The sequence below is a fragment of the Herpailurus yagouaroundi genome, unplaced genomic scaffold, assembly GCF_014898765.1.
Source record: "Herpailurus yagouaroundi ecotype Mexico unplaced genomic scaffold, PumYag 195, whole genome shotgun sequence".
Classification (NCBI taxonomy): domain Eukaryota; kingdom Metazoa; phylum Chordata; class Mammalia; order Carnivora; family Felidae; genus Herpailurus; species Herpailurus yagouaroundi.
The window spans coordinates 15,050,539-15,072,853 of NW_024412426.1; the positions used below are offsets into that span (position 1 = coordinate 15,050,539).

Below are 22,315 nucleotides of genomic sequence, written 5' to 3' on the forward strand. Positions count from 1 at the left end.
ACTCACGAACTGTGAGATCGTGACCTGAGCCAAAGTTGGACGCTTAACCGACTGAGCCACCCAGGTGCCCCAAGTTTATTATGTTTTTGATGTCTTCTATAGCTTTACTAATTTTTATAGATAAGACTGTAGATTAATCTCCTTATATTTCTGTCAATTTTTGCCTTATAAATTGAGACTGTTATTGGGTGCATGTAAGATTGTTATATCTTTCTAATAATTTCTATATTTTATCATTATGTAGTAACCTCCTTTATTCCTAATAATGGTTTTGACAAAAAGTTCGATTTCATCTCATTTTCATGGCTGTGCTAGCTTTCTTTTATTTGCCAAAGATATCTTCCCAAACCTTTTACTTTTAATCTTCCTGGATCTTTATGTCTTTCTCATTCACAACACTAAAAAAGATACTGAGTCTGGCAATTAACATTGTGTTTTCTGATATAGTTGGATTTTATTTTTACCATCTGTGTTTTTGTTTTAAATGTTTAGTTATTTGTTTTGGAGGACAGAGAGAGAGAGAGAGAGAGAGAGGGAGAGGGAGAGGGAGAGGGAGAGAGACAGGGGGAGGAGGAGAGGGAGGGAGAAAGAGAATCCCAAGCAAGCTCTGCACTGTCAGTGCTGAGCCTGACATGGGGCTTGAATCCATGAGATTCATGGATTCCATGAGATCATGACCTGAGCTGAAATCAAGAATCAGATGCTTCACTGACTGACCCACCCAGGCTCCCCACCATCTTACTGTGTTTTCTTCTCACCTTTTTTTTTTTAATGCTTTTTTTCTGATTTTTGGTCTGGTCAGACCAAGGTTTAAAAATCCTTGGTCAAAGATTAAAAATTCATTTTCTTTTCTACTGCTTTTGAAATCATGCACTTTATTTCCATTTTTTAAATAGCTGTCCTTAACATTTCAACACATGTACTTAAAGCCTAATGCCAATCTTGATTTCTATCCTTTTCTTGAATAATTCAATGATCTTAAAAAACTTCAGTTCCAATTACCCCCTTTCTATCTGACATATTTTTGTCGTCCACTATTTTAGTTTTACCTTATCAGAACTGTAGTTATAAATTCTCATGGGATTTTTATCTTCTCTCCCTGACTAATCCAGTCTAAGATAAAAACGATTTGTCAGTTTTTGCCAATGAGCAAATTTTTCTCTTATTTTCAGTCATCAAGGGATCCAGTCCTATAGGGAACAATGGTATGAGTATTTCTAATCTTTTTTTTTTTTAAGTCTTATTTATTTAAGCTTAAAATAAATAAGCTTAAAAGTCTTATTTATTTAAGCAATCTCCATACCCAGTGTGGGGCTTGAACTCACAACTCTGAGATCAAGAGTTGCATACTCCTCAGACTGAGCCAGCCAGGAGTCCTGAGGCTTTCAGTTCTAATTCCTCACTTCATTTGGACCCTAGGCCCATCTCCTATCTTGTGGCTCTTAACTCTTAACATTCTGGGATTCTAAGACTGGCAAATGCCCCCAGGACAATTTACCACTTGTATTTTTAGTTTTCTTTTTTCTCTTCCAAGGGATTTCCTTTCCTTCCTAAGAATGGAGTTCAACCATTTAGCTTAAAAACATTTGTTTCATTAATGTGACATTTCTAGTTGTTTCTGTATTATTTTTCAAGGTGTCTGCCATTTTGCTAGAATTGAATATACTTTCTCCTTGATGTTAGGTGTAATCTTAGTTATAAGTTACCAACATGAAATAGTTAACCATAGTCAATAGAATCACTTAGAAACATGAAAATGTTTACGTTTTATCAAAATGATATTCTTCTTTTATAGAATTATTCTATCACTTAACTTCACTTAATGAAAAAAAAATCACTTAAATTCAGTTTAGAACACGTAAAGTAGTACAGAGTATTTGAGTATTTTGCTTCTTATTCTAGAATTTGGAAAACACAATTACAACCTACTGAATAATAATTGCAAATGCTACCAATGTACCTTAAATGGTGCTTGCAGATATGAGAATAGAGAACAGTGGAGAAAAGTAGGGAAAGGATAGTTCTGACAGAATGAGTTGGCTAATTGTGAAAATGGCTGAATCTCAAACTTTTGGGTATCAAAAGAGCATTCATTCACTCATTCATTCAAAACAAGTATTTATTAAGCACCTCTTCAGTGCTATTCTGGAAGACGCCAAGATATTAAGTGAAGGACCCTACTATGCAGAAACGGGAGTGCTAGGTGGGTACACAAATAACTAACTACAATCTAAGACTGAGTAAGTTAAATGCCATAAAATTAATACACTAGCAGTTACCTCCCTCATCTTCTCTACTTTCCACTACTAAATCTCTACAAGCATCTTTGATTCCTGTAGGAGTTTCTCCTCTCAAAAGGTTAATCCTGTGCCCTTAATCCCACACTCACCCTCAAACTCATAAAGGATCTTGTTCCCTCAGTTAGTCTCCTCTCTTACCGGCTTAATATCTTGCTCTTTCCTATACCAAATATATGTATATATGTACAAGTCTCTCCAGTTTTTAAAAAGGTACTTTTCCTTTTTATTAGTCTCATATTTTTCCAGGCAAGAGATGGAACCTATGGCTTTCACTGTCTCATCATCTGCTGTATTTCTCTATATTATAAAATCTGGCTTCTTTTCCCTCAGTTCTAACGAATGAAACAGAACTGACAATTTCACAAGTTATTAATCAAAAGTCTCATTACCAAATCCAGTGGTCTTTTTTGTCTTCTGTAACCACTAACATAGTTGACCTTCTTCAGTCTTAGTACTTATAATACACACCGTCCAGGCTTTCCTCCTGCCATTAGGATCATGCTCTCTGTATGGCCTCTTCCTCTCTACCCACCCCCCGCCCCACTACTGGTGTTCTTCAAGCTTCAGTCCCTGACCTCTGTTTTTTCTTGACAGTTTGTTGATAGTAGATCACTTACAGATGCTTAGAGCTTCAACTATCTGTCTTCTCTAGATGGGTCCCAAATGTTGCTCTCCACCTGTGACTTCATTTCCAAGAACTGTACTTCTGAGTGCGTACTAGTCACCTCAAAGTCAATATAGCTAAACAGAACTCATCTTCTGTCCTCAAAATCTGGCTCCCTTTCCCAACATTTCTATTTCTGTTAATATTACCACCATCTTCCTAAATTCAAAAAGTCTTCGATTTATTTTGCTCCCCATTCCTCCAGTCTGTCAGCAACTCTGTTGATAGATTGTTTGTAATCTCTCCATCTTTTCATCTTATTCATATTAGCTGTACAAATATTTATCTGGACCTGGAGTGTGCTGGGGGTGGAAAAGACAGAGGGTTGGGCTCCTGCTGTGGAGGCATTCACATCTAGTTTTAACAACAAATAAGCCAAGCACTAATTACTAATTATAGGGCATTAAGTGTTAAAATAGAGGCGCTTATTTCGTATCTGGACTTCTCTGATAGCTTTCAAACAGGTGTAACTGCTTCCGGTCTCATCCCCCTACAAGACACTTCCACATATGTCTTTCTAAGAAACTATTTTGGTCACATTTTTTTCTTCCTCATTAATCCTTAATTCTTCCCAACTACTTTCAGGATAAAATTGTTACTCATTAGATTGTCAGGAAAGGTCCTACCCAGTGATCCACCACACATCCTTCAAGTATTATCTCTCATTGCTAATGTACATGAACTTCCCGTTCCTTTCAAATCAGTTTGTTCATTAGATGTGAACATAATTTAATATTCCTCATGACACTCCTTTCATACAGAAAACTCCATTTCTATAAAAACCTACTCTATGCTTTCAGATTCAGATTAAATCCTATCTCTGTAAAGCAATTTTCAGGGTTTCTAATTGAAAATGATGTCTCCCTTCTTCAAATCCCCAAGGCAATTTTTGCTAAGATAAATCATTTCATAATCAGGTACTGCTTTATTTTATTTTCTCCGTTGTTGTCTTGAATTATCATTAAATCTTTCTCCCTTAATTGTACACAGTTCATGTTTTCTCCCCAAATTCTATGTTTCTCGCAAGCAGGTTTATCGTACACTTCTTCGTATCCAGCCACAGTACCTAGCACAGGATCTTGTTCATGAGTCAGATCTGAAGCACGGACAGAGTTACGGAAATTTCAGTTTGGATGAAGGGACACTGCCGATGAGAGAAACAGCAAGTGCAAAGGTAGGAAAGGGCAGCATTTGCCTGAGATATAGGAAGTTAATCAATTTGGTGGAATGAAAGTCCCCCTGGCCCCTCCCCAAAGGAATACCGGAACGCCAGATAGAAGGGCCAGAATAAGTTCCAGATTACAGTGTTTTGACTTCATCTGATAGGTGAGGAGAGAGCCATGGAAGGCTTTTGAATAGAATAATGCACGGCAATTTTATGAAGCTTCATCAAACCAGCACTGCACTAAATCAATAGGAAGGCCTGAACATCAGTTAAGTGGCTTCTGTTCAAAAGTGAAGTAGTAAAGTCTAACCAATACAAAGTTCTTTCATCTTCTCTCCTAGAGAGAAACCTGCCTGAAATTCCTTAGGGAAAGAAACCATAGTTTGACAGGTTCTCTGACACAACGACTCTTTTGGTTCCATTAATTCTAGATTCATCATAAAGTAGATTTGGGTTTCTCATTGTTCTCTTGGCGTCTTCACTGGGAAAAGCATGTTCTAGTTCATGGTAACTACAGTAGCAAATGATATCACAAGAGCTTTGCTTAATCCTCAAGCTATTACAAGTTGTATCTGAGATAGCTTTCCTCCTAGTTCCTCTGGAAGAATTTAGTAAATTCCCATTTACCCACAGATGGAGGTGTTTGCTACCCATGGTCAGGAGAGAGATTCAATCTCCCAAATAAGACGTGCTGACATCCAGGGCTCACTGCCGCCACAGCAGGGCTCACTGCTCCACAGGGCAGTGGAGCAGGGGTACATAGCTATCTACTCTCTCAACAACTAAACTTGTTGTAGCCCTTGAGCAGAATCAAGACTGATTTATCTGTGTCTTGTCTATTATGAATGCTAAGGTTTCCTTCCATTAGGTGGACAGTTTGCAAGAATTGGCATGTTTCTTCTAAGTGTGTTCTAACATCCTTTGTCTTTATCACCTCCACTTGTGAAAAAAAGAGTATAATTCATTAACTCTCCTAAACAGAGGACGGGAGTGGGGGCAGGCGGGGAGATACACTGTAGTCCCTTTTAATTGCCCAACTCTATTTATTTGATTAAATTCTTTTTAGGTATAGAGGAGTAATGGCCAAAAAAGAAAATAAATTAATCTTGAGGTTAATTAGAATACAGAAAAATATCATTCAAGAGCAAAGGAAAGATGTTTAGTGTTGACTATACCTTCCTTTCCCATGATGCAGTAGGGTCTAAGTGGTTGGTTTTACTCAGGGTTATTTGTGTTTGCTTTTCTTCACTGATGTTTCTCTAGGTATGTGGACGGGTGGGGAATGGGAAGCAGGTAGAATAGGACAGGCTTCAGAGAATTGAGGAGTTAGGAGGTACACATATTTCTTAAAGTCACCCAAATACCCAAGACAAGTAAGGCTGTGATAAACAAAGTAAGAGTAGGATTAATATCGAAATATATATATATATATATATATATATATATATATATATATATATCTGAGTCTTTATAGAATTAGGAAAGATCTGATCAGGATGACTCTTTACATCTAAACCTCATGAAAAAAAAGAAATCACTTATAGAATGTTAAGATTGACAACATAATTGAATTAAATAAAACAGAAACTTATACTAAATACAATAAAAAAATTTTTTTAAAAGATAGAGATATCTTTTGGAATGGCAGAAGACTATTCCTAAGGTCATAAGCAACACTCATGAGGCACAGATCAGAAAACCATAAATTTTGTCCACTTATAATAAAGGTATATTTATATTTAGTAAAATATATGAGACAAATCAAAGGTATAGAAAAACAGATAAAGTTGAAGGCAATTATTAATCTAACAAAAGTATTCACAAGTAGGATTTGTGTAAGTATCAAGCTCTCCTATTACACTGATGACACAATTGGATTTATAACCTAACTTTATGAATTTGTTTATGGTATCAATAATTCCACGATCAATAATTGCCTTACTTAGAAATTTATTAGAAAGCATCCATAAATGGGAAGTTTAAGTAATAGCTGTATTTTATATACTCAGTAGAAATCTGATATATGAACATTACAAGTATTTCACACCTTGCATAAAAGCTACTTCTCAATCCATATGTTGGCTTTTCTTGCACACAAAGCCCACTGCCACTCTCCCAAGGCAAGCCTCAGCATCACTGTACTGAGAGGTATAGTAAAACAATAACATATTTTGGCTAGTAGAAGTTGTCTAAATACCACGAACAGCTGACCGGATGACACAGTAAGCTTTGCACGGAGCTAGCACTCTTTGTTAAAGCAAAGCAAACTGTCTGCTATTTCTCATAGGCAATGTTGGTGACATTCTTTCTACAAACATCAGCAAACCTTGAACAGCAAACAACTTAAACATACCCTTTTAATTCCTACCCCCTTTAAAATATACAGAAGTGGATTTTAGAAAATCTGGGGTCTTACTCCCCAAAGTAAGAGAAGTTCAGACAACAAACGGTTAAAAGAACAAGCGGAGCCCTACCGTACCCAGAAATGACAGAAGGCTCTTCTCCTCTTCGGTGCTACTATCCAACCACTCGGCCACATCACCGGGGGAAAGGAGACTCATTCTCCAGCCAGAAAACTTTTCCATACAGAGCACAATTACTGAATGATGGAGTGGGAAAAGAAAGATACAAAGACTGAATTCTTGGGGGTCCAACACTTAAATTGCTGGCTAGGCTGTAATGATGAAAGAGCAAATGTGATCCTCCCTCCACTCTGAATTCTGTCTCTGTGACATCAATCTAATACAATGGGGGGGAGGGGGAAGGAAATAGAGAGGGTTAAAAGAGGGTGACAGAAGAGAAGGGAAGGGAGATTTGTCCTTCTGTCTCTTAGTGTTAAGCTTTAGCCTGAAAGAGAAGCCAGGATAAAATTGAATAATGATTTGTGTTTCATGACAGGAGAAAGCAAAGGAAAATAAAGAATAAAGACACTCAAAGGAAAAGAAACAGGTTCCTACACTGAAGCAGCTTAGATAACCAGACAGCACAATAGCTAATCAGTTAAGTAAAGCATATCATCAAACAAAAACAAAGGCAAAAGAACAAATTCAGCATTTTGTTTTGTTCCGAGAAGAAAGGTTTTCAAATTTCCTTTCAGTCAACCAGAGAGAACGGCAGCCCCCTAACCCCTTCCTGCTTTAGCTATTTCAACAGCATCTCAGCCCCCTTTGCGAAGATTTCCTGCGAGCAAAGGCAGGTTGATAAATCTGTGAATAGGAAGCTCTCATCCCTCCTTTCTTCTCCTCCTCCTCCGTTCCTCCCCCCACCTCGCATGGCGACGGCATTGATCGACAATAATGGAATCTGTAACTGACTGCCAACAGCAACATTAAGGATATTACAAGTCCACTTCATAAGAATTCGAGCCGGTGGTCGGAACTTGGGGGCAACTCTGGGCTTCTAGTCAATAGCTCTGTCTTTCTTAGCGAGAAAGAAAAGAGGGGTGGAGAGCACGGGGGGGGGGGGGGGCGGGGGAGAGGGAGAATAGGAAAGAAGGCTGAAATCTGAAAGAAAGAAGTCAGAGAAGTAAGCTTGTTGGGCTATAGGTTCAGAGACCCATCAATGTAGCAAACGACTGTCCTTCAACTCCTGTCATACTGTCATTGTGAAGGAGTCCGAAACAGATGGATTTTTAAATATGATTTACGTTACATACTTACATGCTTGGATTTAAGGTCAGTTCACAGGCTTACACCTTATTAATACGCAGAGAAAAATCAAGCAGTAGAGATATTTTCAGAGACCCATAAATCACTAATATCCCGGTTTTCTGTAGATTGATCAGGAGAGCTATGAGAAAACAACACTCTTAAAAAGCTAAGAGTCTTCCCCTGCATTAGTAAAATATTAGCTCTGTTCCCAATAATCTATTTTCTTTCTGTTCTAGCAGTCTGCCTTCAGTGAGAGAAATCTCACTGCTTAAGAGTTACTATCTCAGTATATCCTGAATCCAGACTCTCCTCTCCATGTTGACTTCATTATTCTTCATCTGGACTCTAGTCAACTCGGTAAGATTCTTGTTTTATATATTAACCTTTATAAACCCAGTGGCTAAAGTAGTGCCTGGCACTTAGAAGGAGTTCACTTATTTACTGAAGTTTTGTTTAGCTGCTCTAAAAGTTTTAATAGCTTCAAGATTGGCAGGAAATATCAGGCTGAGTATTTTAGGATCTCTTTTCTTTTTTTTAATTTTTTAATGTTCATTTACTTTTGAGAGAGAGAGATAGGCAGACAGACAGACAGATCGTGAGCAGGGAATGGGCAGAGAGAGAGGGAGACACAGAATCCGAAGCAGGCTCCAGGCTCTGAGCTGTCAGCACAGAGCCCAATGCAGGGCTCGAACTCACCAACTGTGAGATCATGACCTGAGCTGAAGTCTGACTCTTAACCTACTGAGCCACCCAGGTGCCTCCTTTTTCCTTTGTTAATGTTTATTTTTGACACAGAAAGAGACAGAGCATGAGCCAGGATCTCTTTTTAAAATTAGTCATTTTGACAGAGAGTTACTTAAAAGTAGTTATAGCAATAGTACCAACTAAGGAGATAGAAAATCTAGGGGCGCCTGGGTGGCTCAGTTGGTTCAGCGTCCAACTTCACCTCAGGTCGTGATCTCATGGTTAGTGGGTTCGATCCCCACGTCCGGCTCTGTGCTGACAGCTCAGAGCCTGGAGCCTGCTTCATATTCTGTGTTTCCCTCTCTCTCTGTCCCTCCCCCCACTCATGCACTGTCCCTCAAAAATGAATAAACATTAAAAATATATTTAAATAAATCCATACTTTGTTACTCAAAATAACTACATAAAATTGAAAAATATTGACAAATATGGATAAAAAACATTTTCTCAAAATCCACAGTCTATGCTTGCTTAGTATTTAAGCATGAATTGATAATCCCTTTGTAAGAACTTTAGGACACGCCAGAATATCTGGAGCTCCCAAGGTGAAACCATTGGCCTAGAGCATCAAGTTCAAACAACTTGGTGTGATGTGACTCCTGCTTCTTTCCTGGTAGCGGCTCCCCCACACTCTCCTTGACTTAGCTATGCTGTGCTATCTACCTCGCTTCCAAGTCTTTGCATGTTCCAAAGCAAAGTAATCACAATTCATCTGTTTTGTTCGTTGGTATACCCCCACTCTCTAGAGCACTACCTGGCACACAGTAGGTGCTCAAACATCTTTGTTGATTGACTTTGGTACCTCCAGTGAGGTATCATTCTTTCTACCATGTAAACCCGACTATATTGAACTGATCCATTAGGACTCAGTTCAAATATTACATCTCCGGGTCTTTCCTGACACCTTAAGGCAGAGTTAATAGCTTTCTTACCCATACTTTCATTGTTATTGCTCCTATTACTTTATTGAAATTATCTGTCTACATAGTGATTTCTTCCACTACGCCTTGTGCATTTTAAAGGCGAAAACTGTGCTCTAGTAATCTAAACAAAATGCTTTAATGTCTAGCACACAGTGGATAATTCATAAATGTTTATTGAATGACTTACTAGTGAAAGTGAAATTGTGATTCTACGTACCAAAGTACTAAAGAATTCCATGTATTCCTGATAAAAGGATCTACACCACCAGTCTCCAAATCAACAACCAAAAATAAAACGTGGTAAAAGAAAAAAATGAATCTTTTATTTTATGTATTATACCGAAGAAAAGTCAGTATAGGCACAAAGATATCACCAATATGATCCGGTACGAGAAACTTGCCTTCTCTAAACAGAGAGTTAGCAAATGAGGCACCCCAAGGAAAAGCTCTAGATTGAAATTTTCTCATAATATAAAAGGCACCGAATTGTTTTTCCTTGTTTATAGCCAGAGCATAGCATGAATTAGACCTGCTTACATAAAAATTTCCTTAAAAATAAAGCAATAAAACTTACTTCAAGATGTAAACATTCTATGGTGGGCTGTACACTTTGTTAAAATATGAGTCAAGGCACCAAAATACTGTGAGTAGGGCTGTTAGAAATAATGCTTGACAATAATCTTCTCAACAAATGAACCAATCACAAAGATCTTGGTGGTTACTGTGTTCTTCACATGTAGTAAGTGTAAGCATGTACTTACTATTGACATTTGTTTTTATTTCATTCGTTATTTTCCAAAAAATACTGAAAGCTTATGGAAAATGCTTGGTGACTAGGCATTTCTATTTGAGGGCATTTACATTTCCTTGTAAATGCGTGTATGTGATACGTGTGTGTGTGTGTGTGTGTGTGTGTGTGTGTGTGTGTGTGTGGCTTACTGGGCTGCAACTACTAATACGGCGTTTTTAGGCACTTCATTAAGTGCTCTACATACAATATCTCATTTGAAATTCTTAAACAACAACCAGGTGGGATAGGTATTATCTTCATTTCACCGATGAGAAAACCATAGATCAGGAAACTTGTCTACCTACCGACCTTTGTCTAAGGTAATAGGTAGGGATGCAAACGAAATTTGAATGTCTGGATGTTTGGCCAAATTCCCTACCATACTATTATACACCCTACCAGGGCTGATCTATCGAAGGGCCAGCAAAGGTTTCCTGTAGAGGGTCGGCTAGTAAATATTTCATGTTTGGGGGCCATATAGTCTCTATCACAACTATTTTAATTCCACCACTGTAGCAAGAAAGCAGTCATAGGCAATATGTAGATGAATGGGCATGGCTGTATGCCAGTACAACCTTATGTACAATACAGAAAAAAAAAAAAAAAAAAGGGCCCTGGGCTATGGTTTACTGACCCCTGATTCAGGCCCACGCTGTCAATTCAGTCAACCTTTTCTGACTCCCTAACGTATTTGTGGATCTCTGGCAGGTCTTCATGATTGAAAAATAAATAAAATAACTATTTGCCTGGGTCAAATAAAGTTTTCATTTTAAGAACGGTATAATTGTCTTTATTATTTTATTTTAAGACACTAGAAACCAGTTATTTCTTTCCTCCTACTTCCTTAATCTCATAGTCCTAGAGAAGACTTAAGTTTCAGTTGAGTAACGGGTATAAAAAATGTAGCCCCCTCTTGAATTATTTACAGTCCTGATTTTTGTTATAGCTACCTTTTTTAGAGCTGTCAGCTTTCAGACTCACTCATTTGACAGCATCAGTGACACTATGTGCCAAGGACTGTTTTAAGCCTTGGGTTACAGTTGTGAATAAGAGACAAAACCTCTGCCCTCAGAGAGCTTACATTCTTGGGGGAAGAGAAAACAATACACAAGAGAAAAAGGTTAAGCTATATACTGTGTTAGGGTGAAGAGTGCCAAGGATAAGAATAAAGCAAGAAAGGGGTGTAGGTAATGTTGGAGAGCTTTACAATTTTAGAGGGTAGCCAGGCAAGGTATCTCTGAGAGACCGACTTTTGAGTAAAGGGTTCCTGGGTTTTTGGGAAGAGGGTAAAAACAGTAAAAAAAAAAAAAAAAAAGATCTGGAAGCGGCAACCGTCAGGAAATCACTGCAGGGAAACTGGATTGACTCAGGGGGGAAAGAAAAAGGAAAATGAGATCTGTGAAGAAACAGGAAGCCAGATCGTGTGAAGTTACAAGGTCTTTGGCTCTTATCCTTAGTAGATAGGAAGACATTATGAAGCAGAAGTGATTTGTTAGGCTTGCTTTTTAAAAAATATGAGCCTTATTGAAATAGAGGTCCCGTACCATAAAATTCACTCTTTTAAAGTAGTTTAAAATATAGTCACAGGGGCGCCTGGGTGGCGCAGTCGGTTAAGCGTCCGACTTCAGCCAGGTCACGATCTCGCAGTTCGTGAGTTCGAGCCCCGCGTCGGGCTCTGGGCTGATGGCTCAGAGCCTGGAGCCTGTTTCCGATTCTGTGTCTCCCTCTCTCTCTGCCCCTCCCCCATTCATGCTCTGTCTCTCTCTGTCCCAAAAATAAATAAACGTTGAAAAAAAAAAATTAAAAAAAAAAATAAATAAAATAAAATAAAATAAAATAAAATAAAATAAAATATAGTCACAAAGTTGTGCAAATATCACGACAGTTTAATTGCTGAACATTTTCATCACCTCAGAAAGAAACCTGGCTCTCATTAGCACCCGGTTCTCCTTCCTCTCAACTGCTGAGTCCTTAGGAACTGCTTATCTAAGTTTTGTCTTTATGAATCTTCCTGTTCTAGACATTTCCTATACATGAAATCACATACTATGTGGCCTTCTGTACCTGATTTGATTTAATTTAATTTAATCTATGCTGTAGCATGTATCAGTACTTCATTCTTTTCAATGGCCAACTAGTATTCCACCGATGGACATTTGGGTTATTTCTACTTTACAGTATTACAAATATAGGCATTCCTCGGATATATTGTGGGTCTGGCTCCAGACCACTGCAATAAAGTGAGTATCTCAATAAAGCTAGTCAGATTAATTTTTTGATTTCCCATTGCATATAAAAGTTATGTTTACAGAACACTGTACTTTATGAAGTGTGCAAGGGCATGAAGTCTAAAAAAACAATGTATAAACCTTAACTTAAAAATATTTTATTGCTAAATAATGCAAGCCATCATCTGAGCTTTCAGTGTATTGTGATCTTTTGCTGGTGGAGGGTCTTGCCTCAATGTTGGCGGCTGCTGACTGATCAGCGTGGTGGTTGAGGAAGGTTGAGGTGGCTGTGGCAATTTCTTAAAATAATAACAAGCTTTGCTGCATCAATAGACTCTTGCATGTTAATTTCTCTGTAACATGAGATGCTGTTTGATAGCATTTGGCCCACAGAACTTTTGTGAAAATTGGAGTCAATCCTCTCAGATCCTGCCACTGCTTTATCAACAAGGTTAGGTAATATTCTAAATCCTTGGTTGTCATTTGAACAAGCTTCATAGTATTTTCCCCGGGAGAGTCAGGGCCTTCTTCTGGATAAGGTTTGGCTTAAGGGAAAGTTGTGGCTGGTTTGATCTTCTATCTAGAGCATTCAAACGTTCTCCCTATTTGCAATAAGGCTGTTTCAACTTTCTTATCATTTGTGTATTCATTGGAGTAGTACTTTTAATTTCCTTCAAGAACGCTTCCTTTATATTCACAACTTGGCTAACTGGTACAAGAGACCTAGCTTTGGGCCTGTCTTGGCTTTCAACGTGCCTTCCTCACTATACTTAATAATTTCTAGCTTTTGATTTAAAGTGAGAGACATGTGACCCTTCTTTTTACTTGAACACTTGGAGGTCACTGCAGGGTTATTAATTGGCCTAATTTCAATATTGCTGTGTCTCAGGAAATAGGGAGGCCCGAAGAGGAGAGAGGGAGGGAATGGTGGGTTAGTAGAGCAGTCAGAACACACACAACGTTCATTAAGTTTGCCATGTTTTTTTAAATACCTTTTAAATGTTTATTTATGTATTTTGAGAGAGAGCGCGCATATATGCACAAGCAGGGGAGGGACAGAAAGAGAGGGGGAGAGAGAGAATCCCGAGCAGGCTCTGCACCGTCAGCACAGAGCCCGACGTGGGACTGGATCTCACAAACCATGAGATCATGACCAGAGCTGAGATCGAGAGTCAGATGCTTAACCGACTGAACCACCCAGGTGCGCCGATTAAGTTTGCTGTCTTATATGGGTGTGGGTTTGTGGCACCTCAAAACAATGACTGTAGTAACATCAAAGATCACTGATCACAGATCAGCCGACCAAACATAATAATAATGAAAAAGGCTGAAATATTTCGAGAATTAACAAAATGTAGCAAGAGACACAAAGTAAGCAAATGCTATTGGAAAGTGACAAAAATGGGCTTGCTTAACGTAGGGGTTGCCCCTACACCTTAAATTTGTTAAAAAATACAGTCTCTGCGAATTGCAATGAGGTGAAAAGCAATAAAACGAGGTATCCCCGTAGTGCTGCCATAAACATTCCTGTACAACTTTTTCTGTGTAAGCCTTGTAGTTTAAAAGGATATCCAAATAAGATGTATTATATAATCAGCTTTTTCTGTACCAAGAATTTTAAAATGCTACAGCAGAAGAGAGTTATTTTCCAATTTTACAAGCACCAGTTTTCCTCCTAATTCCTCTGGGATTTCCACCCTTTTTGAAGAAACCAAAACTACTGACTCAGTCTCTTTTCTCCTGCTCTACTATTCTTGCACACAGGAAAAGATTAATACTAGATACTCAGGAACGAACAAAGGCAGGTAAATAGGACAATAGATCTTTTCCTAAACTGATAACTAAAATTGGTAAAGTTGATGGATTCTGGTGGGGGGAGGGGTGTGTAATTTTACATTTTGATATGGTTTCAAATTTACAAAAATGGTACAAGAGGAGCACAAGGAATTCCTACATACCTGTGTCCAGATTCATCATCTGTTCACATTTTGCTACCTTTGCTTGATTATCCTCTGTGTCAATTATTATTTATGTAAATATTTTACGTTATTTACATTATTACATTATTTACATGCACAAAAATATGCATTTTTTAAACCATTTGAGAAAGCTGGAGACATTATGCTCTTTACCACCAACAGCTTCAGTTTCTATTTTCTAAAACAAAGGACATTCTCTTATATACCCCAGAACAATTATCAAAATTAGGAAATTTAATACTGATGTTGGTTGATTTTTTAAGGATAAAATTAAATATTGTGCAAAATCCACTCTATGTGCAAAATTCATATATAAATTCTATTTCAGTATCACACCAAGTCCTTTATTTCAAAAATAAACTGTCTTCAAGGAATGGTTACTAAGATATCACGAGTACTGATTGCAAGTGTAATTCAAAGTTATAGTCCATATCATATTAAAATAATGTCTATCAAATTTTTGAAGGGTTACTAAACTTATTAGCATTCAATATACTATTGTGATAAAGGACTGAAAGTAAGAATAACTAGTTTTCAAGAAGGGCAATTGAAGGACAAGTAAAGTGATCGATTGCATTTCCATCTTGATACTCCTTTGGATATGCACAACTGTTGCCTCAAAAAAGCTTAAAGTAAATGCCAAACTATGGTTTTTGCCTTATATTGTGGTGAGGAGATACGTTACTGAAACAGAAACAGAGTTAAATCTAATGAAATTTACAGTTTAACACTTTAAATAATATCCCAAATATATATATATATCTCAACCATTTACATATAAATTATATAACAATACGTGCACTCACACATTATTTTCATTTGCCATGTTACCTTACAATTTTAGAGCTGAAGAAACTAACAAAGCTTGGGTAAGTTTTCTTTCATTTGGATTTAGGAAGCAATACTTTTGATATGTGCAGTCATTGAATAATAAGGTTATTATTATTAGAGGCATTTCTATTATGTGACTATATAAAACATATAACAAGGTACTTTGATGTCTTCTACTGAAAAGGGGTATCAAAATGTAAAGTAGTAAAAACAAACAAAAAAGGTAAGGTAGTAAAACAATTATAAAACAGATGCTCAAAAGTAATGTGCCAAGGACTAATGGCAATTCTGTTCAGGGAAGTGAATGACTATCTAGAATTAAAGATTATCAGATTTCTTAAACACTTCATTTTCTGAGAAAACAAAGGTTTAGAGAAGCAACAAAGTTCACACAGCCAGTAAAGGGTTGGGGGTAGGGTTCCAAGACTTAGATATTTCTGTTTCAGAGCTGACATCCCTACCACATTCTATTTTTTTTAATGTTTATTTACCTTTGAGAGAGACAAACATAGCGTGAGTGGGGGAGGGGCAGAGAGAGAGGGAGACACAGAATCAGAAACAGGCTCTAGGCCCTGGGTTGTCAGCACAGAGCCCAATGCCGGGCTCAAACCCAGGAACCGTGAGTTCATGACCTGAGCTGAAGTCGGACACTTAACCACCTGAGCCCCCCAGGAGCCCCAACACATTCTAAATAGAGTCTGTTTCTATAAAATTTTTAGATATTTTGAAAGATGTTTGAAGTGTGAAGGTGAACAGTCATTAAGTGGAAAGGAAAACTGTTTTATTTGCTCAATGATCTAAGATACTGTGACAAGGTTAAATAAATTGTGTAGAAATCCAAAGATCCCTAAAAATCAGGAGGCCAGACCGCCCCCCCCTCCCACCCCAGTCTTTAAAGTGAAGGTATGAAAAGATCAGCTTGAATTTCTTTCATTCCTTTCCACCAATGAAAGATTCTGATGGCCTGATTGTGTTTTACAAATATCTCCTAACAAAAGGATTTCGCTGAACATTAGTGCAATGCTTGGCACACAGTAAGGGCTCATTATTTGTTAAACGAATGAATAAATGAAAATATTTTCCCATGCCCGCTCAGGATATTTGACATGGTTATTTGACCCAACAGGCATTTTAATGAGGCTGTTTAATGCTGTGCTTGACAAATTTGCTATTGCTGATTTTACAATGGAGAAACCATGTCAATTTTTAAAAACAATTTTAAACACTTTATTTATTTTTGAGAGACAGAGCATGAATGGGGGGAGGGGCAGAGAGAGAGGGAGACACAGAATCCGAAGCAGGCTCCAGGCTCTGAGCTGTCAGCACAGAGCCCAACGTGGGGCTCGAACTCATGAACTGTGAGATCATGACCTGAGCCGAAGTCGGTTGTTTAACTGAATGAGCCACTCAGGCTCCCCAAACCAAGTCAATTTTTATCCATCATTTTAAGTAATGTTTTTAAAGTCAGAGAATGTAACACGTTTAGAGAAGAAAATACAAAGCTTGGTGGTTTTAAGATAAAATTTAACTTTAGACATGCGGTGGCCAGTAGTCATTAATGCATACTAATAATTATGGAGAATGTATATGTTGCTACAAAAATACTTTGGCAACTCAAAAGAAAAATATCAAATGGCTTCACATGTATTTTTTTTAAGTTTGTTTATTTTGAAAGAGAGAGAGAGAGAAAGAGAGAGAGCACGCACACGTGCACGAGTTGGGGAGGAACCAAGAGACGAAGAGAGAATCCTAAGCAGGCTGTGCACCACCAGCACAGAGCTCGACGTGTGGGAACCCATGAACCATGAAATCATGACCTGAGCAAAACCAAGAGTTGCACACTTAACCGACTGAATCACCCAGGTGCCCCCACACCTATTTATTTTTACATTAAAAATCCTAACTATTAAGAACTTTCAGTACATTTATTCTCACCTAGACTGTTAAAACACCATACATAAATCTGCCCAGAAAACATCCCTCCCTGAAAAAACAAACACTACCCTCAACATTTTAATTTCTTTTTTGTTAGCATTTGAGTATGCTACAAATTGGGCTTTAGCATAATAATAAATTGGAACAAAACAGTTGAATCAATAGATATATAAAACGTGCTCCAATTGATTTTAAATGAGTTTAAATGACAGAACTTCTATAATATTATCTATCTACCTGGAAACTTTATTCACACAAAAGTGGAACACACAAAATTTGTGTAATATAAAGATGAATCAGAAAACAGCTTGTTCTCAAGAAGCTTGCAGTCTATACTTCTCTGAGAGTTTACCTTTATCAATAAAAAACGTAACCTCACACATCTAGTACATGTACATTTATCTATAAGTTATATATGTGGGTAATACATGTACTATAACTATGTAGTAAATGTTAGTGAAGTGTATTTTTTTTTTATTTTGGATAAAAAATTAAAGGAATAAAAAAAAGCTCGCATTTTCTTCTCACCCACAATGCACTGCCTTCTGCATTATGCTGGGATGCACCCATTTTGGAAAGATAATAAATATGGGGCACACTTCAGTGGCCTTCGCAGATATCCTGGAATGATGACAGCATCCTGCCTTCAGAACTGAAGTATGGCCTTAAGAATTCTTCTAAACACAGTACTCTGTCAGTTACTATTGAGTTAATCAGAGTCAGCATACAAATTGAAACACATTTGCCATCTGTAGTCCGTATCAATTTAACACTTTTACAGAAGCAAGATAGGCAGTCCACTGTTTAAGTCACATTCAGTGAAGCATTTAAGCATACTGGGCTTGTTTTCTGGATACCTCTTTATTGACAAGCCAGTTAAAAATGCTATATTTACTGAGAGATGCCCTCAGCCCCACCAACTATTGTCAGATTTGAACATCTCTCTAGATTTAAGGAGATGAAGGAACCTTAGAGTCTTTCTCATTTAAACTAAACTGATCCCTAGTCAAGAGTCATTAAAAGAAAAAAGTGTAGGTACAATTTGGAAGGGCAAAGGAATACTTTATTACTTGAGGGAATTCTATGTTATAATTGTCTGGACAATCTACTCACTATAGTAAATTTGTGTACAGACTGGCATGATTCTTCCCCTCCCTTTCTTCCAAAAAGAATGTCGAGCAAGGTATTTCTTATTGCCCCTAAATTTTAAATAAACTCAAAGTGGATTAAGTATCCCCGATTTCAAAAAAAAGTGGAAAACAACAGGAGCCAGATTCTTCCTCAGGGCTTACTAGGAGAAGCCTCTCTCTACCACGTCAGTTTCTCAGTCTTTACAGGCAGGGGAAGAATTCAAAGATTACCTTCCAAAATGTGCTTTTCTAGAAAGGAATGCATTACCTACCTATCTTTCCCCACATCCTAAAAAAGAAACACCAAAGAATCACTGATAAAGACTGGGGGTGTCTGGCTAGCAATTAACTCCAGGTTAGAAAGCCGAAGCAGTGTATTATTTTTTTTTTTTAATTTTTTTTTTTCAACGTTTATTTATTTCTTTTGGGACAGAGAGAGACAGAGCACGAACGGGGGAGGGGCAGAGAGAGAGGGAGACACAGAATCGGAAACAGGCTCCAGGCTCTGAGCCATCAGCCCAGAGCCCGATGCGGGGCTCGAACTCACGGACCGCGAGATCGTGACCTGACTGAAGTCGGACGCTTAACCGACTGCGCCACCCAGGCGCCCCCGAAGCAGTGTATTAACTAGAGAAAGGCAAGGGAGAGGAGAAAGAGAATGATGGGGTGAATTGTGTCTCCCCAAAATTCATATGCAGAACTCCTTATCCCCAGGACCTTAGAATGTGACATTATTTGGACATAGGGCATTGCAGTTGTGATTGGTTAAGAAGAGGTCATTAGAGTGGATCCTAATCTAGTATTAGTGGTGTCCTTATAAAATCAAGAAGTTTGAACACAGAAGCACTCATACAGGGAGGACAGCATGTCCAAGATGATGGCACAGATCAGGGTGATGCTTCCACAAGCCAAGGAAGGTCAAAGATGGCCAAGAAATCACCAGAAACTATGCCGGAGACCTGGAAAAGATTCTCTCTCACAGCCCTCAGAAGGAAGCCACACTGTGGATACCTGGATCTTGGACGTCCAGTCTCCGGAAGTGTGAGGCAAAACATTTCTGGTGTTTAAGCCACCTCGTTTGGTACTTTGTACAGCAGCCCTAGCGAATACGCTGACCAAGATACAGCCGAGGGGCAGCCTGGAGCCCTGTGATGATATGTCCAACTAAGTAAAAACTTGTGTCCCTTTTCCCCAGTCCCCCCCTTCCCAGCTCCAGCACCACAGAAATTAGAATTAGAAAAGGGAGGGGGGAGGTGAGAGGAGTGAAAGAATCAGCTGGGCATCTCCCACTCCAAGCTCCGGTGGTGGTAGGTGGTGGTAGGGGAGTGAATTCAGACAGGAGATAGAATTTTAAATTGAAGTGGACTCAATGGACTGTTTCATTACTGAAAGTAACCAAAAATAACCATTGGCTCCCCATGGTATCATTAGAGATCAGCTTTCCAGCAGTGATAACACAGTGGGGGGCAAAGACTTGGGAAAACAAAACCACCCCCCTTCACCTCCTCTAGGCTTATGCTCAGAGGCAGACTCAGGGGCTGTGGGGCCTGAAGCTTGTTCCATTTGTGGGGCTATCTTTAAGAAAAGCAACACCAAATCACAAACACAAGTCTCTCTTTTCTTTTCTCTCCTTCATTAAGGTCCCATATGCTGGTAAGATCTGGGGAGGCCCGGGGCGGCAGAGACTGCCATAAGACAGAGAGAAGTTACTTCAACAACAGCCAGGTTGTCAAGGTTTATCAAAATCCTACTGCCATTTATAAGAGTCGTTCGCAGTCCACCTGAAGACATCATCTTTCAGCTATGGTACAAAATCTGTGGTGATAAGTCACTATCTTGCTTTCCTCTAATGCATTCTTACGTTTCAGCAGTGGTGCATTTAGTCAGGGTCTGCTATATGTTACTGGTAGGCGGTCCTAGTCAATGTGGTTAGACAAGACAAGCAATAGGAGCATCTGAAAGAAGGGATATCGATATCTGCAAGAAAAAAAATTAACGACAAATTCTTGCAGAAAAGAAGATGTATTCCTAAGTGATGATGGCAGCAGGGGACAAGAGAATCAATTGAAAAACAAAAGGATTTAGTAAGATAATGAAAACAAAGATAAATGTACAGAAACTGAGTTTTTCCAATTACCAATTGGAAAAATTAATGAGAAAAAGATCCATTAAAAAAACAATAAAAGCTATAAGCTATGAAACTATAAGCTTAATAAGAAACAGTTAAGACAGATACAGAAAAAAAAAATATAAAGCTTTATACATGATAGGGTGCTGTTAGACCATGTTGGAGGGAAAAAGGTTGTTCAATAAATATAGCAAGAAAAGGTTATCAGTATGAAAAAAGTATAAAAGTATGAAGATCAACTTCTGGTAGATTAAGGACTTGAATGTCAAGAGCAAAAATTTTAAACTTCTAATAAAAAATATCTTGAGACTGTGGGGTGGGAAATGATTTTGTAAATAAAAAACAAGAAATATTGGCTATAAAATAAATATTGATAGGTTTATATAAAGTTATTAATATATATTCAAAAATTTTTAATGTTTATTCATTTTTAGAGAGAGGAGGGGCAGAGAGAGAGGGAGACACAGAATCCGAAGCAGGCTCCAGGCTCCTGAGTTGTCAGCACAGAGGCCGACACAGGGCTCGAACTCATGAACCATGAGATCATGACCTGAGCTAAAGTCGGATGCTTAACTGACTGAGCCATCCAGGTGCCCCATAAAATTATAAACTTTTGTTCATCTAATGACCTTAAAAAAAGAAAGTGAAAAGACTAGTTATGAATTGAGAATATAGGGGTGCCTGGCTGGCTAAATTGGAAGACCATGCGACTCTTGATCTCAGGACCATGAGTTCAAGCCCCAAGTTGGGCATAGAGATTACCAAAAAGTAACTATTTTAAATGTAAAAATAATTGAGAAATAGTCATAATACAACTGTTAAAGGGCTACTATCAAGAACCTATGAACAATGCAGTGAGAAGAAGCCTTAAAATCATGAAGCCTTATGTTTTTGGCCAAGATCATCCATTAATTGGGAGACCTTGCATTGATTAGATCATTTGGTGTTTATGTTTCTCTTTTATATCAGGAAACATTTTAAATAAACATTTTTATGATCCAAAAAAAGACCATATAAAGAACTCCTATATAATTTATAGAAAGAGCACAACAATTCAATGGAAAAATGGGCAAGAGATAAAAATAATTTCACAAAAGCATAGCCACAGACTTACAAAAAAAAATTGCTCAGTATTGCTAGTAATCAGATTAAGCAAATCAATGGTTTTCACTACACGACAAAAATTTAAAATACTGACAATACCAAATATCAAGCAGAATGTGGATTCCTCAAGGATTCACATAAATTGTTCGTGGTAAAACAGTTTGGCATTATTTGCTAAAATTGACCATTTAGGACACCCTAAGACCCAGAAATTCTACTCCTGGAAGTACAGCAAAGAGGAACTCCTGCAAATGGATAAAAGAAAGTACAGGAATGTTAACAGTGGCACTGATACCAATAGTAAAATTCTGTTTAACAAACCAAATACACTTCAGTGATAGGCTGAACCCCAATGTGAAGCTCCACTTTAACTCTAAATTTGTTTGGAATATTCAAACAATGTAAAAATCATGCAGTACTCAAATAAATGAACATAGCAACATCATGGAAAGATATTAGTAATACAATATTTAAATGAAAAAATAAGTCCCAAAAGAATATATTTAAAATTTTCCCTTTTATATAAAGTTAAAAACAACTAGAACTTAGAAATGTATATGAAAGTTAATTCTCCCCCAAGTAATCTACACATTCACTGTAATTACAGTTGAAATGTCAACACACATTTTTCTTTTTTTTTTTTGGATGGGAGTGGGGGACAACTTGATTGTATAGTTCACATGGAAAAAGAAATGCATGAGTTAAAAAAAACACACACACACACATTTTGAAAGGAAGAACTAA

At 37.9% G+C, this 22,315-nt stretch overlaps 1 protein-coding gene across 9 annotated transcripts in view; it reads right to left on the reverse strand.

The window, feature by feature from the left end:
- Positions 1-22,315, reverse strand: part of RASAL2 (RAS protein activator like 2) — a 379,294-nt gene that overhangs the window by 105,208 nt on the left and 251,771 nt on the right. Inside the window, exons 1-2 of one of the 9 annotated variants that reach the window (XM_040446675.1) lie at positions 7,396-7,417; positions 6,609-6,728 (exon numbers count right to left, since the gene is read on the reverse strand). The exons of the other annotated variants lie outside the window; for them this stretch is intronic. Of the exons in view, the coding sequence (XP_040302609.1) occupies positions 6,609-6,728; positions 7,396-7,402 (127 nt within the window). The 5' untranslated portion in view covers positions 7,403-7,417. Of the gene's footprint in view, positions 1-6,608; positions 6,729-7,395; positions 7,418-22,315 lie in introns of those variants that run through there. 9 annotated transcript variants of the gene reach the window in all.